This window comes from Cygnus olor, chromosome 5 (genome assembly GCF_009769625.2).
Source record: "Cygnus olor isolate bCygOlo1 chromosome 5, bCygOlo1.pri.v2, whole genome shotgun sequence".
Taxonomy (NCBI): domain Eukaryota; kingdom Metazoa; phylum Chordata; class Aves; order Anseriformes; family Anatidae; genus Cygnus; species Cygnus olor.
In genome coordinates this window covers 30507463-30522960 of record NC_049173.1, presented here as the reverse complement: position 1 = coordinate 30522960, position 15498 = coordinate 30507463, and the positions used below count along the sequence as shown (strand labels likewise).

General features: G+C 54.6%; 1 protein-coding gene across 7 annotated transcripts in view; it reads right to left on the bottom strand.

Moving 5' to 3' along the window:
• Positions 1 to 15498, bottom strand: part of MYRF (myelin regulatory factor) — a 64315-nt gene that overhangs the window by 34070 nt on the left and 14747 nt on the right. For 4 of the 7 annotated variants that reach the window (XM_040560190.1, XM_040560192.1, XM_040560191.1 and 1 more), the window contains exons 2-4: positions 10464 to 10468; positions 4923 to 5010; positions 3770 to 4105 (exon numbers count right to left, since the gene is read on the bottom strand). In XM_040560190.1, the coding sequence (XP_040416124.1) occupies positions 3770 to 4105; positions 4923 to 5010; positions 10464 to 10468 (429 nt within the window). The remainder of the gene's footprint in view (positions 1 to 3769; positions 4106 to 4922; positions 5011 to 10463; positions 10469 to 15498) is intronic. The other 3 variants (XM_040560193.1, XM_040560195.1, XM_040560196.1) reach the window with 3 other exon arrangements.

Sequence of the window (15498 nt, the reverse complement as noted above, 5' to 3'; positions counted from 1 at the left end):
TATGTTGGCATGCCTACGAGACTGTTCCTCTGCTCAGCAGCTCCTGTCCAGTTGAAAAAAGTCAAACAGAAATGTATCTGTTCCCCTGAGAAAGACCCTGTGCTTTACATGGGTAAATGGGTGGCTCTGGGGGAGCTGGGATCTGATGCACGAAAGCAAAAGCTGGGAAGCCTGTGGGCTGGATTCTGCCGTACGACCTGTACGCACCTGAGCACCACCACAGCTGCCGGCTGTATCACCCTGGCTCTACTCCACTGGCATCAGAAGCAGGATTTGGCCCTGACTGCAAAATGCAACCAAATAAAAGTGGGAGCTCTCAGCTGCGTTCTACAGCACACCCACGGCTTGGAGACTGCAGGACTGATGACTAGACCCACCGTGTGCAGTGTCAGCACAGGTGCACAGCAGGGAGCTTGTTAGCTTCTGCTTGCTCCTTTATTTTACCTGAAGCCAGAGCACGCTCCAGGCAGCTGGGCCCTTTAGCCATTTCCAAAGCCCCTTCAAAATTAGTCTGAACCATTTTTTTTCCTTCTCCTTTTCCCAGCCCCTCCTCAATATGCATGCTCCTGCAAAAGAATCTTGGGCCTCATACATCTTCAGGCCAAGGTAAATCTTCAACTATGCTGGTACACAAGTGAACAATTTGCTCGTCTCAGACACCAGTTCTTCTTTGGCAGTGTTTTGCAGATCAAATGTATGGAAAAAATTGAGGCCCTGACACCAGCTAGATTGAGCCATGGTCACCACAAAACAAAGCTGCAGCAGGGATGAGCAGGGAGATAGCAGCTCTGGTGGCTGGAGCAATCGTTGTCTACGCTGTAGAGAAAGCCCATGCAATGTGCTCTGCCCCTGTGCAGGCCTGTGGCGGGAAGATGTCGTGGCGGGGAGATGTCATGGCGGGGAGATGTCTTGTCTGCCCACTCATACCCTCCACATCCTGGGTGACATCCAGCTGTGGCAAGCCCTGCCACGTTTCAGCAGCCCAGCGCTCTGGTAAAGCCTGTTCTTTCTAAGACAGAAATGGCTGCTTTCCTCCCCATCTCCCAACACCACACTCCTCATCACAAGCAGATATTACATGGGGAGCCTTTTCCATTCCCCCATCTTACACCATCAGCTTTGTGGCAGCAAAATAGTCCCAGACAAACCAATGCTTCTTGTACAAAAGCTGTCCAAAAAGCAAGCGAGAGGCTTAGGGCTGCAGGGGAGGAAAGCTACAGCGTACCATGCACACACCATTCTGAAACCAGATCCCGCTGCTCCTGAGGGCACCCGCAACAGCTGTGAACCAGGGCACCCACCAGCATCTTCCTGCACCAGAGGATTCCACGACCCAGTAAATGGGTTCTGCACGACCAGGTGGTGTGCAGCAGTTGTTGGAGAGGGATGGGCTGAGGTAACCCCAACAAAGAGCCCTCAGCACACTTCCCTCATGCTCCACCTTCACTTAGTGGCACCTTTCCATTCCCCTCCTATGCTTGGTCTAGAGCATCCATCACCACCCTTATTTTCAGGCCCTGTCCAAGCTGTCCACAATGTCCTATGATATTTCCTGTGAATTTATCAGGATTTGTGTCTCAGCAAGCCTTGTTTTGAACAACAACAAAAGGGTGAGGGACAATTCAGGGAATAGTAGAGACTGGAAAAAGAGTTGGAACAGAAAGATGGGCACTATCAAACTCACGCAGGCAGGTTGTGCAGGCACAGCCAGCCTATGGACAGAGTTTGCTGGTATTCAACACTGAGACTGCTTCTCTGGGAAAAGCTTAGTACAGCAGAATGAGTCATTCTGTGATGCTGAAGAAATGCTGCCATCAACGCTGAACCAGTTCATCTACATCCAAACCATCTCCATCTCCAATAGTAACGATTTGCTATGAACCCCACTTCCACTACATGCGATGATCACCAGGTCCTGGTGGAGCCCACTCACATAGCCATATGATCCACCACAGACAAAGCTGCATCTGTCCCCAACAAATGCCCCAGTGACAGCCTTAAATGATTACAGCATTCTTCTCTTGGCCACAGCGGTTCCTGATGTCTCCATGAGGGGTTTGTTGTCCTGGTGCAAGTCAAGATGACATGTAGCCAGCAGACAGGTAATCTGGCCTGGTTTATGAATGGAGGAGACCTATGATCTCACTCATGTATCCTCACATCCTGGAGAATGCCAGATGTATGCAGAAGAAAGGGATATGACAAAGGCATCCCGTCATACCTTTGGGTATAGTTCCCCCTCAGCCACATGCAGCCTTCTGGGTATACAGCAACTGGAATTTATTCTGGGAATAAATTACGTGCAGATTTTGTTTAGATTGCCACATTCTGGAAGATTTTTTCAAGTTTATGCAAAGGGCCAAAGTCATCCCAGTGGAGCTATGTTACAGCTGAATCATTCGTTCAGTGAGCTGGTGGCTTCCGAGTCTGGGAATCACCACGCCGTACTGGCTGGCAACACTAGAGGGCACACAGCAGAGGGAGAAAAGCCAGACAAGGGCTTGTAGAGATGAGCAGTCCTGGGCCCATCCTTGCTTCTGTGTCCCTTACATCCGCAGGCTCCACTGGAGAAGGCACAGAGACTGGCTATGCAGAGAACGCAGCATGGCCACCCACCTCCTGTGCCACAGGGACGGGTTGGACCACGACACTGTTCCTTGAGGTACAACCACCACCAACGGGCGAGGCCTCCTCCTGATGGATATGCTGTGGCATGCTTTAATTACCATCTGCCCTGTTTCAGATCACCTTCTTGTTTTGCTCCCCCGTGGCTGGGGAAGAGCAGCATGGACCAGAGGGATGAGGAGGAAGAAGACACAAGACATAGTCTTCTGTGTGGATCTCCAGGCAGCAAAACTTCATGGAAATGACAGCAGCCTTAGAGAGGTCCCCCTCCCACCATGCCAGCTCCTAGCCCAGATGCCACTGCCATACCCTCCTGGCACACCACGCCGAAGTGCTCTCCACTGAGGTGATCACTGCAGATGGCAGCTGCCATGTCACCATGCTCTCGGCAAGGCCATCACATGGAGCAGGAACCGCATCCTTCCTCCTCCCAGGACTAGTTCTCCAGTTGAGTCCATCAGCAGTAATAAAACTGTTATCCTCTTCCCCTTCACCAGGGCTGCATCCACAGCTTGTTGCAAAGGAATATAAATCCAGCTCAAAAATTCTCTCCTCTTGAGTGGAGTATCTAAAACATCAGGCCAAGAGAAATGCATCTCTCTGCCCAACTTAATTAACGCCTTTCCCTGGGATAGTCATGGGAACATCCTGGAAACTGAGTTTTATTTTGTTCAAATGTATTCTGCATCTCTTCCTTCTTAAACTGGACGGTACCACAATATTCTGATTTATTTTTTTTTGGGGGGGGGTAGTCCTTTGGAGACCCAGGAGCTGGACTCAACGATCCTTGTGGGTCCCTTCCAACTCAAATATTCTATGATTCTGTGATTATCCCATCACGTGCTTGCCGAGGTAGAGCATGGACAACCCAGTCATCTGTCTACCTGCAGAAGTGTGGGATGTCACTGATCCTCCCTAAATCCATGCAGACAGACAAGACCAAAACTGAACAACCTGTCAGGAAACTTCAGGACATACGCTTGTGAAAAAGCCTTTCTCTGTGAAGCAAGGGCTTAAAACAGACTGACATGGTCAGCAGTTAAGGCACTGTGGGAAAAGCTACCTCAGGCCTCCGAGCACCACCAGCCTGGAGGAACGCCGGTCCCACCACATGCCCTTGTTCTGCCACCCCAGCCCCACTTACCCAGGTGCGTAGGAGGCCTTGGGCTCCGATTTGATTGGAGGGACCACGTTGTTTAGGCAGTGGCCACCAAGGTAGCCCTTGGGCACCACCATGCCATTGTTGTTATTGCAGTTGAGGTGAGCACCGTAGCTGGGTCCGCAAGGGTTGGCCAGAAGAGGACCATGACGGATCGGGATCTGGCTGCCCGGGGGAGGAAGGTGGAGGGAACCACTGGGAGCGGGGTTGGTGACATGCCCAGCGCTGGTGACGGAGCTGGGAAGAGGCGCACTGATGGCAGCTGAGCTGGAGGGCTGGGGGTGCGCATAGCCAGCTGAAGCAGGGATGTCAGGGAAACAGCTGAGAGAGAGAAGGGGACAACCTCAGCAGCAAGACAGGCAGATGGTATTTTCCACCCTCTACCCAGCCCTTCAGCAATGGGGACGGAGCCATTTGGGTGATCTGGGACACCCAAAAGATGAGTGAAACAGCCAGCATTGTGGTGGCACGAGCAAGAGCGCACAGGTTGGTCACCCAGGTCAGTGGGACTGATGCAGCCCCAATGCCACAAAATCCACCCATGGAGCTGTAAAGGCCAGAAGTGCCCAGGAAACCAACCTCAAAGCTTTTGAAGGCACTGGGAGACAGTAGGATCTGTGCTGCACCTTATAGACCAGCACAGGAAAGCTGCTTTGTCGCATCAGCCCAAGACCCTGCTCCCAGCCTATGGCCCAGACCCCACTGGCTGCTGCCCAGGTCTGCCTTTCCCCCCATTTGCCAGTGCACACAGGGAGACCCTTCCCTTCTCCACACTCATGCTGCACTGGGGATTTAATCTTTCACACCAAGCTGCTAGTGCTTGCTTTCACGTTGCTCAAATTCAGAAAAAGTCTTTTGCAGTGCCCTCAAGGAGGGAGAAGAGAAGGGACAGAAGACAGTGGCTAAGAGACAAGAAATTCAAAGGCAAGAAGCAGGGAAGAGATAGGAGGAAGAACTGGAAATAAATAAGGGAACAAAGAGCTATAAAGGAGGACTCTAGGAGGGACAGAAATACAGCTAGGGCACACAGTGATTTCCAGATTATTTCTCACATTGCAGGACTCGAAATTGCTCAACACCTCTCCACAGAAAACATCAGTGAATACTGTTTCTGTTGTGGAGCAAGGGAAGCACTTACATATCTGGTGAGTCCTCCTTGCTGATGTACTCTTCCAGGATGCTAGTGTCGATGTTAGATGGCTCCAGAGCTCCATTAATGTCATGGCCTGCAAGGGGAGAGGAGGCAGAAGCAAGAGCCATGAGAAGGACATGAAAGGCAAAGGCCCTCACCGTGCAGGTCAGAAATACCACCAAAGACCTTTGCCAAGTCAAGAAACCAATCTGAGAAGATTAGTAGATCCTCTGTTTTGAAAAGGACCATCTGTCCATACCCATCTGCACCCCAGCGTAAAACCAGACAGGGACAGCGCGTATGGGACAAGTCAGGGTGGTGACACAGCCCAGGAAGTTGGACACGCAGGTGGGGCTCGTCTGCAGCATCCTGCAGGGCACACTCCGGCCGTGGGTCAAGCGGGCTTTGTAGGGGCTGGGTTCAGGACACATGGGAGAAGGGAGGTCATGGAACCAGGCCTGAGCTCCACGGAGCACGAGACCCAGTTCTTGCCCAACCACCACCAACTTGGCCCTGACGCAGCCCGCAGCAGCTTTGTCAGCAAAGCTACAAGAGCCGCCGGCCTTGCCGGGGCTGCAGTTAATGGCTGATGGAGGGGCCACAGCAGAGAGCAATCTGTGCAGAGGCCAGGGCCCTGAGGCAGGACTCGGTGGTGCTTTGGGAAAGCTGGAGTCCTTCCCTTTGGACCCTTGCCTCCGCTCTGCAGAACGTGCTGGAATTTCTCCACCGCTGCCATGATGGCTCTGGAGCAGCTCTTGATGCTTGCTGCAGGAGCCCTCCTCCCTCTCCTCTCTCCTGCGGGGGCAAGCGGTGGGCTTCCCTCTCCTTTCTCCTGGAGGGCTCCTCCTCCCCTCTCCTGCTCTGGGGAAGCTGGGCCGGGTTTTGTTGACAGAAAGTGCTTTCTTTATCTGTCTCTCTCTTAAGTGGGAGTCTGCAGCCCTCTGGGGTCGGTGCCAGCCCTCGGTGCCAAAGACACTGCCAAGAAAGTGGAAGAGAAGGCCCGGCCCCCCTGCCGCCCTCAGCTCCGATAACGAAGACGGGCCCTTCCCAAGAGGCCTGAACGCTTCACGTCCAAGCACAGTGTCCCCAGCCCAGGAGGAGACCTGCTCATGGCCCCCACCTCCCACAGGCGAGGTGGTGGGGAAAGGTCAGCCATTGAACCGCAAAACCGAAAACGGGGGGTTTCAGCCCGCACCCGGCCAATTGCAGCACTCCCCTCTGCAAATCCCTTTCATACCAAGACAAGCAAATCGGCAGGAATAAATCCAGCCAGGAATTCTGCCAAACGGACAGGGTGTGTGTGCGGATGGGGGATCTCTCCTTTAGTAACCCTGCCTAGGGGGGACAATCCCAGGCATCCGTTCCCTTGCAGGACACCTAACACTTTGTGCACCATGCACCTCCACAGTAGCGCCCGGGGACTCCGGGGACAAGGAGGTGACACTCTCCCATGCGAATCCTTGTTACAAAGGGACGCATCCAGAGCACAGACATGCAATGCTAGTGCCGGGCTGGCACTGCAGTAGGACGAGAACAAGGCAGGCAGAGCGTGTGAGGTCCTGAGCTGCACCAGCACCTCCCTCGTAGAGCTGCAGATGCTCCTTCATGACAGCCATGTCCTCTCAACTCCTGAAGTGGCAGAGATGTGGTAGTGACCATGCAGTTGTCCTCCTTCGAGTTGTGGTTGGCTGGAAGGGCTCATCAAGGGCCAGCACCACGGGTGCTTGTGTCCCTCACCCAAGCCCCAGGACCTTCACTATACCCTGCTCCTAATTCTTCCCCACCTATGGCTCTACCTAGGCACTTCTTGTGCAAGGAGCCACCCCTCGGCTTCCCCCCTGTGAGCATCATCATTGGCCAAAACCTTCTGCCAGGGGTGAGCACTGCCCCTCTCCGCCACCTCGCTCTTGGTCAGACACCAAGCTATAAATCACGATGTGCTTGGCAAACATCCACCTCAAAAGCTATCGGAAGGCCCATCTTCATCCCAAGGCCTAGGGTGGGGACCCAGGTTCAAAGAAGCAAAAAAGGCACTTGACCGATTTTGCTGCTTTTTTTCACAAGCTACTGAGCCTGTCCATAAAAAGATCTCAAGATGTCTGACCCCAACAGGATCCCCTCACACCTACACACTCCAACAGCTTCTCCACAGTGGAAGAGGAACCTGGGACCTGTCCAGAAAGGATGGGAAGCTCTCAACAGACAGCAGAGCTGCTGGGCTCTCATATTTTTCTGCTACCTTCTCTTAAAAGTCACCTTCAGGAGCGCTCAGCTGAGACCCAGGCAAAGGCTGCGATAAGCAACCTGACGCGAGAGGTGCGTCAGCTGTGCCGCTGTGATAACAGCATGGCGGGGGGCTGGCTGCGCATGTGTGATGGGAAAAATCTGAAAATAAAGGACTTTCCTCGGCCTGCGGATGGAGGCACTCACACCAGCGACAACGAAGCAGGAACATCGGGGCAGCGGGTCACGCCAGCATGCCCACACGAGGAACATCCCACCACCCGTAGCTTCCATGCAGGCCAGGCTCTAACCAAAAGCCAGTTTAGGTGATTAATTAAAAGCTAATACTTCTCCACAGAGTCACGAGCTCCTAATGACACTAACACTCCCTCCCCCTCCAACGTGGGGATTAGGATGGAGTAGGAAGCCACAAAGCAGGGACCCTGGGAAGCATAACACCTGCACGGCCCCACACTAGACGGACTCCTGCATCCCCTTGTCCCAGCAGGAGAGAGATGGAGGAGGCCAAGGAGGCCCCAAGCGCTCCTGTGCTGCCAGCATTCACCTCCTTGCCATGGGAAGAACAACAGCAATGTCCATGTAGCACCTCCTGCCCTACGGCCCTGCCTCTGCACCAGCACCCACTCCAAAATGTTCACTAGAGCTTTTGTCACCTGTAACCCCGCTGACGTCCCTGAAGCTCAACAGGACAAATTCCACTCTCCAGCCTGGAGCAGTGAGCCTGGAGAGGTGCTGCGGTTCCCCGCAGAGCTGCCCAAAGAGCACCTTCTTGCAGAGCAGCTTATTAGCGTGCTCTGCACACAATGAGCATCGTGGGGCAGGAGGGTACCAGGGCCAAGTAATTCAGCCACGCTGTACAACCCCCCTGCTAACATGCTGACCTCCCTGTACAGACATGGGGAGGCTCCTCAGGTCAAACTCTTACAGGAAAACCTTCCATTTCACCACTCCTTCAGTCGGTGCTGCAAACAAACTCCCAAACCTGCCAGATCCCTTTGTCCTGCCTTCCTCTTGACCCCCACATTTCCACCCCTTCCTCACAAGAGGAAGGAGGAGACCCCAAAGGTAAACTCTGCCAGAAAAACAAGATGTTAAACCCGCAGCACCATCCTTGTGAGCAGTGCTGGGCGAGCAGAGGCCCCTGTACGTGTGAGAATGTCAGGAATCCCAATGTTTGGACTGGTTTTCTCTGCCTTCCCCAAACCTCCAAACACGATCGACATCCAAACGGAGGTGCTTCCTGCACTGCCGTCTCCCCACTGCTCTGCTTGGATGGCGTGGGTCTGTCAGCTCGTCTCTTCTGGCGACGTCCTCTTGGCTCAGGGTGCTCCCTGTCCTCTTTTCAGGTACTCTGCTGCATCCCATTCTCGATCTGAGACGGGCACGCAGCCTCGGGGCGCTGAAAGAGTTAAAGGTGTCTGGCCCCTGCGAGTCGTCATATTTACAGGTCTGAGAGATTAAACCCAGAATTTACCTCGAGTGATAGGCTGATAAGTTTATGGTATTTCTATTTATAACAGTCCCTCCCCCACCTATTCTTGCTCTGTTGCCTGTCTTCTAATCGCCCATAATCCTGCCTGGGTCACCTGTGGGTGGGAGGAAGGGAGAGAGCCGAGGAACTTCATCCTGGGATCTGCTAACGAGAACCAGATGTGGGAACCTGGAGATGACAACGAGGTCAACTGTTTTCACGGGCTGGGGAACATCAGCAAAGGGTGGGGGAATGCCAGCGATGAGGAGGAAGAGAAGAGGTTGTGCCAAGCCGAGGGCCTCCCCGCAGCACTGTAGCCGTGCACCAGAGGCTGAATTTTTGTTCTCAGTTTAAGGGACCCACCGCAGGGGTGCTGGTTTGAATTAGAAATGAAGCACTCTGCTCCGCCCTGAGTGCTGTGAAAGCCAGTGAGAAGAGGACTGCAATGAAGACAAATGAAAACCCACAGACACTGGTGAGTGTTTGCTGCACGCTTCCATTCCTCTGCTGCCATCTCAGCACTGTTTGGCTCCCGAAACAGAAAGGCTCAGGAAAGGTACCTGCGACGGCCTCCACCATGCCTGCACTGAAGGTCTGCCTGTTTCCCCAGACACTTCTGAAGTGCCGCAGACGTCAGGGCTGTAGTGCTGCTGTGCACTCACTCCAGACAGGACAAGGAGCTCCCAAGGCGCTGTGGAGGCCAAGCCCTGACCCCACGGCCAGGAGGGGGGCAAATACCTGTGGTCTCCAGCATGCGTTGGAACAGGCGCCGAGCCTCAGGAGCACACCAGGCTGAGCAGGACAAATGCTGCCGGGCACTGCTCCCAGCTGCGAGGCATCGCCCGATTCAGCACAGCATCACTCACAAGCTCAGCAGCGGCACACCATGCTCAGACGGTCAGTGCCGCAGCGAGGCGCGTGGCCCAACCATGTTCCCCCCAGGTTGTGCAATCGGCAGGCTGGGCTGCCGCATCGGCACATTCCCAGGGCCCCACGCCGCTCTGCACCCCCTTCACCTTCCTCCCGTGTTTATCCTTCAGCCCTGGAGGATTGGCTGCCGGCCGGGCCGCGAGCACGAGGAATCCAGGCCACGGCTCGCTAACCAAACACCGCCTAAGCCCGGGGAGCTGTGGGGCCAGCGCTTGGCTTCAGATCCGCTCCTTCCAGCCGGCTCTGCCCAGCACAACAGCTCTGGCCCACTCTCGCAGGGAATGGCATCCCCCTGTGCCTGCACTGCCCTGGGATGAGACACAGACAGGGGCGGGAGGCCATGATGGAGTTCTGTCCCTGCCCAGAGGCCTGGGTGACAGAGCGGCCAGCTGGGGACAGCGCACGCCTTGCTGAAGGGACAGCGGGATGAACTCCCCCTCCTGCCATGCTCCCAACCCAGAGCTGCCCAGAGGGTGCGGAGGGGGGACACATCCCCTTCAGCAGGAGGGAACGCGACCCCGCAGCCCTCGCCTCCCCCCAGATACCGGCCCAGCATTCCTCCTTAATTAATGCTCTTTATTACCTGACTGTAACGATAACCAGTCACTCCCAGCAGAAGTGGCTCCTGTAACCCGAGTGGGACGCCAAGCCAGACCTCTCCCCCATCTCCCCTAAAGAGCTTTCAGGACCACCCCAGAGCGAAGCCTCTGCTGCCCACAGCACAGAAAGGGCCCCCGGGGCCCCCTCCCCAACCTGCAGTGCGGCTCCCCCCAGGGTGAGCCCCTCCTGACACATGGCTCCCCTTCAGCCCCTCCAGGACAGCCTGCTGGGGTCTGCACAGGCTGCCAGTAGGGGCAACATTTATGTGGTGCCAACCCACACAGCTCCATGACTTTGGGGACCTTCACTTGATCCAAGAGCGATGGAGCTGACCTGCACCAGCTGGTTACTCACCCCAATGTGCCATCACCAAGTGGCTCCAGCTGAGTTAAGACACCCTTCTCTGGCACACACAAACCCAGTGCATGCCCCTTCCCACCACGAAGGGCAGCACTGCCTCAGTCGATGCAGAAGTACAGCCGCTACCCCACATCTCCTCCCAGGGACATCACGTTGTCAGCCCACCGCCGAGGACATCACCTGCCCTCCTGAAGCAATGGGGAGGCTCCTGCATCCGCACTGATACAGAGGCGGGGTTTAGCCAACGCCCCAGATTCCAAGAAAGAGCTGTAGGGTCTGCAGTGGCCAGAAGGACTCTGGAGCAACAACTGGGCTGAACGGCGAGCCAGTGGCAAACCTCCCAGATTACAAGGTGCAACCAAACCATCACTGGGCTGCAGCCCAATGCTGAGGCAGCAGCAGCATCACCAGCAGCATCCCCGCATTGCCTGGAAAGCCCCCCTCTGCTCTCACACAGGCCCACATCTCTTTAGCTTACATGTGCAGAATAGATCTTACAAAAGTGCCTTCGGATAAGCCAGGAACTGTCCCTAAGTGTTTAACATGTCCTGTCTCAGGCCCACAGCAACCCTTCCTCCCATACCTGTTGCTACTCCTGACCTCCTAGTAGGGAGGTGATACGAGCCAGTATATGAAGCCTGTACAGGTATACAGATAGAGATAATGCCCTCTCTCCCAGGCCCTGGGGAAGACAAGGTGTGTACTGAGACATCCCAAGGCAGAAGAGGAGGCAAAGAACAGCATCACGCTACACAACGGCAGGGCAAGGGCATGTCCCTCAAGGAGCCTTGCAAAAAAAGGCAAGTGGCTCCATACAGAAGAGGTGAGTGAGCCCCATCCTCCCTCCTGAACCCTCTTCTTCCTCCTCCCGCCTTCCTTCTGGCCTCTCCACCAGACACCTGTCAGCACCTTCTCCCTCTTCCAGGCCCTCCCAAATTTCCCCAGCTCCCATCTCTCCTTGTCCATTCCCTCTCAGAGCCACTATCCCTCTGGACCCGAGTTCCTTCTCCTTCCGGCTCCCCACCCTGGTCCTGGCCTCTCCTCCGCCCTTGCCAGCTGTGAACCTTGGCTTGGATAGAGCCATTGTCCTCCGGGCATCGGGGCCGAGGAGGAGGAGGGGAAGGTGTGAGAGGGGACACAGTGGAGCGTTTGTGTGTGTCCCCGCTGCCGTCAATGCCCTGCTTGTCAATTCATGCACTAAGATGGCAGAAACAGCAGCACCCACACAAGCGTCGCCATTTGGCGGGTCCAAGGTGCCTGCCCAGGGGGGCACATTGCCCTGTTTGTTTGAGAACCAGAGGCAGAAGATAACGCCTTTATCTCCCTCCCCAGGCTGAGGGTGCTGGAGGGCTGGGAGGGAGGACAGCAAGACCAGAGAAGGCCACTCCATCTGAGCGCGCTGGCGGCTCCCACAATCGAGCTGAAACAGGGGCACCGCCATGTGAAGCCGGTTCCGTGACCCTCGCGCCTCCGTTCCCTGCCCCAGGAAGAAGATGGAATGGGGAGAGGCCTTCAGCCTCTGGATGCCTTCGCTGAGGCTCCTCCGTGCTGCTGGCTGACCGCCCCAAGGCCGAGCAGCACCGCGCGCCCTCCTGAAGCCCTGCTCTGGCTAGGGTTACGGCACACTGGCCACATGGCCGCTCTGCTTGGCCAGCCTCAGGTGAAGGACAGGGCAGAAAAAAGGAGATCTCTAAGCCAAAGCTTCCGCTCTGGCACAGAAACCCCAGCTGTGCTGCTCCTCTCGGCCACTGGCTATACATAGATTGCAAGTTTTGGGGACAGGAGCTTCTGTCAGGTGATGTCCGTGAAGGCCTGGCTCAGCTCTCCTCCCTGTCAGTGTAAACTCTCTTCAATGAGGATTATTATCTGAACATATTGGCGATACATGAAAAAAAAAAAAAAAAAAAAAAGGAATTGCCAGCTACATATTGATATTAAGCAGAGACTATGACCCACTGCCCCAGGTCGGCAGTGACTGGGAAAGGAAATAAGTCAGGGAGGCAAAGGGATTTGGCAAGACTGGCAGAAGGTGTCTGTGCAATGTCACTGCCCTGCTACTGCCAGGCAGAGCGCCCCAGGGACACAGCCCCGGACACTGACCTCGCTGCTGGGCCACTGACACTGCCGGGCTCCTGGAAAGGCTTTGAGGAAACTCAGTGGCCCGGGAGCCACACTGGGGCCCACTTTCAGCCCCGTTGTGAAGACCTGCACAGGAGACTCGGGACTTGGAACTGCGCTGCTTCCCCTGGAAGCCCCCCAGCACAAAACAATCCTTGGGCGTGAAGCTGAACAATCAAACAGCAACAGAATACAAACCTACAGGCAGCCAAGCATCGCCAGGAACACCATGTCCAGATCAGACGTCTCGTTCCTCCCTTCTAGCTGGGAGGCAACAAGGTCCCTCCTGTCCAGCCTGGACAGCCTCCAGAGGAGGCTGAGTGTACGAAGGCAGAGCTCTTTATCCAGATGGGACTTCTGCCAGGGATTGGGGAGGGCCATCACTGCTTTTGTGCAACCAATCTTTCACAAACAGGAGCATCGGGTCATTGAGATCTTCCTTCTCACACTGCTGGGACACGCAACTGTGCAGCATTTGCTCTTGGCACTGCATGGCAATAGCATTTGCTCCAGAAATACTCCTGCAAACACCACAAAGGGCACCAAGAGCTTCTTTTATCACTGGTTTCCCCTACCATCACTTCAGGAAGTCCTCATTCACCTCTGCTTCACTGGTGGCACAAACCTCCCAAGACCCAATACCACTTCCCAGGATCCAAGAGCAGAGCAGCACGACCAAAAGAAGCAGACCAGTTGGGCAGACAGGTTCAGGGCAGTCGTTTCTTTCCCCAAGAAGGAAAGAAGATTCAACGCATCCTGCTTCAGCATTCCAAGTCTTGCTTGGCAGCCACGGAGTATGAACGGGGTGTTTGTAGGTACTGCCACGGGTGCACGCTGCCCTAGAGAGCAGTGGTGGGGTTGCCCAGTGTGAATCTTCCTGCTCTGCCACTTGGCTCTGGTTCAGGACTGGTTCATGAGCTGATGTGCCGTGCTTGTGAGTTCTTGCCCTCCTTGTGCTTTTGATGGAGGGATGGACTGAAGGACACTGTAAGCACTATTTCTCTGACTTCATCCATCTTAAGACAATACAGACTTATATCCCCGAGTCCACAGAATTTTACTCAGTGTCCCCCATCAAACCCAGAACTTCTCGCTGCACTGGACGCATCCTTTGGACAGATGCAGTCCTGAATTAGGCTTCAAAAGATCAATTCATCTCCTGAGGAAGGAGAGACACTAATAAACCTGCACCCTTTTTTCCTTGTCTCAGTTTGCATGATGTATCTCCATACCCTTACCTACTAAAGAGCCTTCTGCTCTAAGAAAGCTACTTTTCAGCAAGACATTCATGGACCAGCTCAGTCACCTTCATACTTTGCCTTTTCCTGAGCTAAACTAAACTTCTCTAGCCAATAATAATTTTTAAAAAAAGGCTCAATTAAAATGGTTATTAAAAAAAAAAACTTAGAGATTATTGCCATACTGGCTATTTCCTTATAGGCTTTCAGACTGAATGTTGTTTTTGTTTTGTTTTGTTTTAATTTTATTTTAATTTTATTTTATTTGCTGTTTGCATTTTCTGACTAACTGTGAGCTTTCTCCTGCACTGGAACATAGCTCCTGCACCAGGGATTTAGCAGTTACCAGACAATACAAATCAGATACGGAACGTGCCGCTTGGATCCCATCCACCCTGCAGGCTCTCTGTGTGTTCTGGGTCTCACTTCAAAGCAGCACGTTGTCCGGAGCAGTGCAAGCGAGGAAAGGGAAGGTGCCTGGCATGCTGCTGGAGGACGTGGGGTGGGGTGGGCAGCGCAGAAGTATTCACACAGACTGGAGGATGAGGAGGTCAGCCTGTTGGGAGGCACTGGCTGCACGTGTGCCTGGAGGCAGAACGGTTCCATGGGCTCTCAATGCACAGAACGAGCAGTGTCCACGCAAAAGACAAGTGGAGGCAAATTCCGGCACTGAGAGGAGGGCAAGATGTACCCAAAGTGGCAGAACTGTGAGACGAACGTCATGGCAACATGGCCTGGGCTGCGAGGGGCGGACAACAGCAGGTGAGAGGTCCCCACCAAGTAATGAGTGCAGAAGAGATGCACGGGGAAGGTCAGGGACCCGGGAACCAAACCGAGAGCCCTCTCCTGGCACCTCAACCTGGGCAGACCTCTGGGAGCCATCCCTCCTGTCCTCAGCATGGAGGCCAAGTGGCAGCAACAGCGGCTGCTGCCCAGCGCTGCTCACCCAGCTCCTGCCACAAGAGCAGAGTTCACATGCAGCTCCCGTGTCACAGCACCTGCTGGGAAAATCAGGTCCCAGGCGAACCAGGCAGCCTGCTGCCAGTGCTGTGACAGAGTCAAGTTACGAGGGAAGGCAAATCACACGAATCGCGTGAGTCATTAGATCAACAGATTAACAAAACTCTTAGAGCCTTCTGTCCAGGCCAGCACAAGGTCACTCACTCCCAGCTTGCCCTGCGGGGCTCTGCGCCGTGCGTCTGGACTTTCATCTCTTCCATTTGGGAGACAATGCCACAGGCCCACACTCAAAGTCTGGCTGCTCTCCTCGAAGCCTGACCTGAATGCTCCCTTTCTTATCTCCATTCACTGCCAGTGCCTAAATAGCACAAGGATCTCACAGCTGGGCCATTCACTATCTCCTAGCCACAACTGCTCGCACACCAACTCCTCCGGCCTCGACCGCCATCAACCTGACATTATCTGTCTCCTGCGACTGTCTCCAGCCTGTGCACAGCAATCCCCTCACTATCACCTTCCATTGCCACCCCAGCATCTGTCACAACCAGCAGCAGGAAGGAAGGCTGCCTCTCTCCCTGGCAGTATCTCTGGAATTATTTTTCCCCAGGTGCATCTTGCTTTGCTTTCCAAAAAATGAGGGACACAGCTTCAGTTGGGCAGA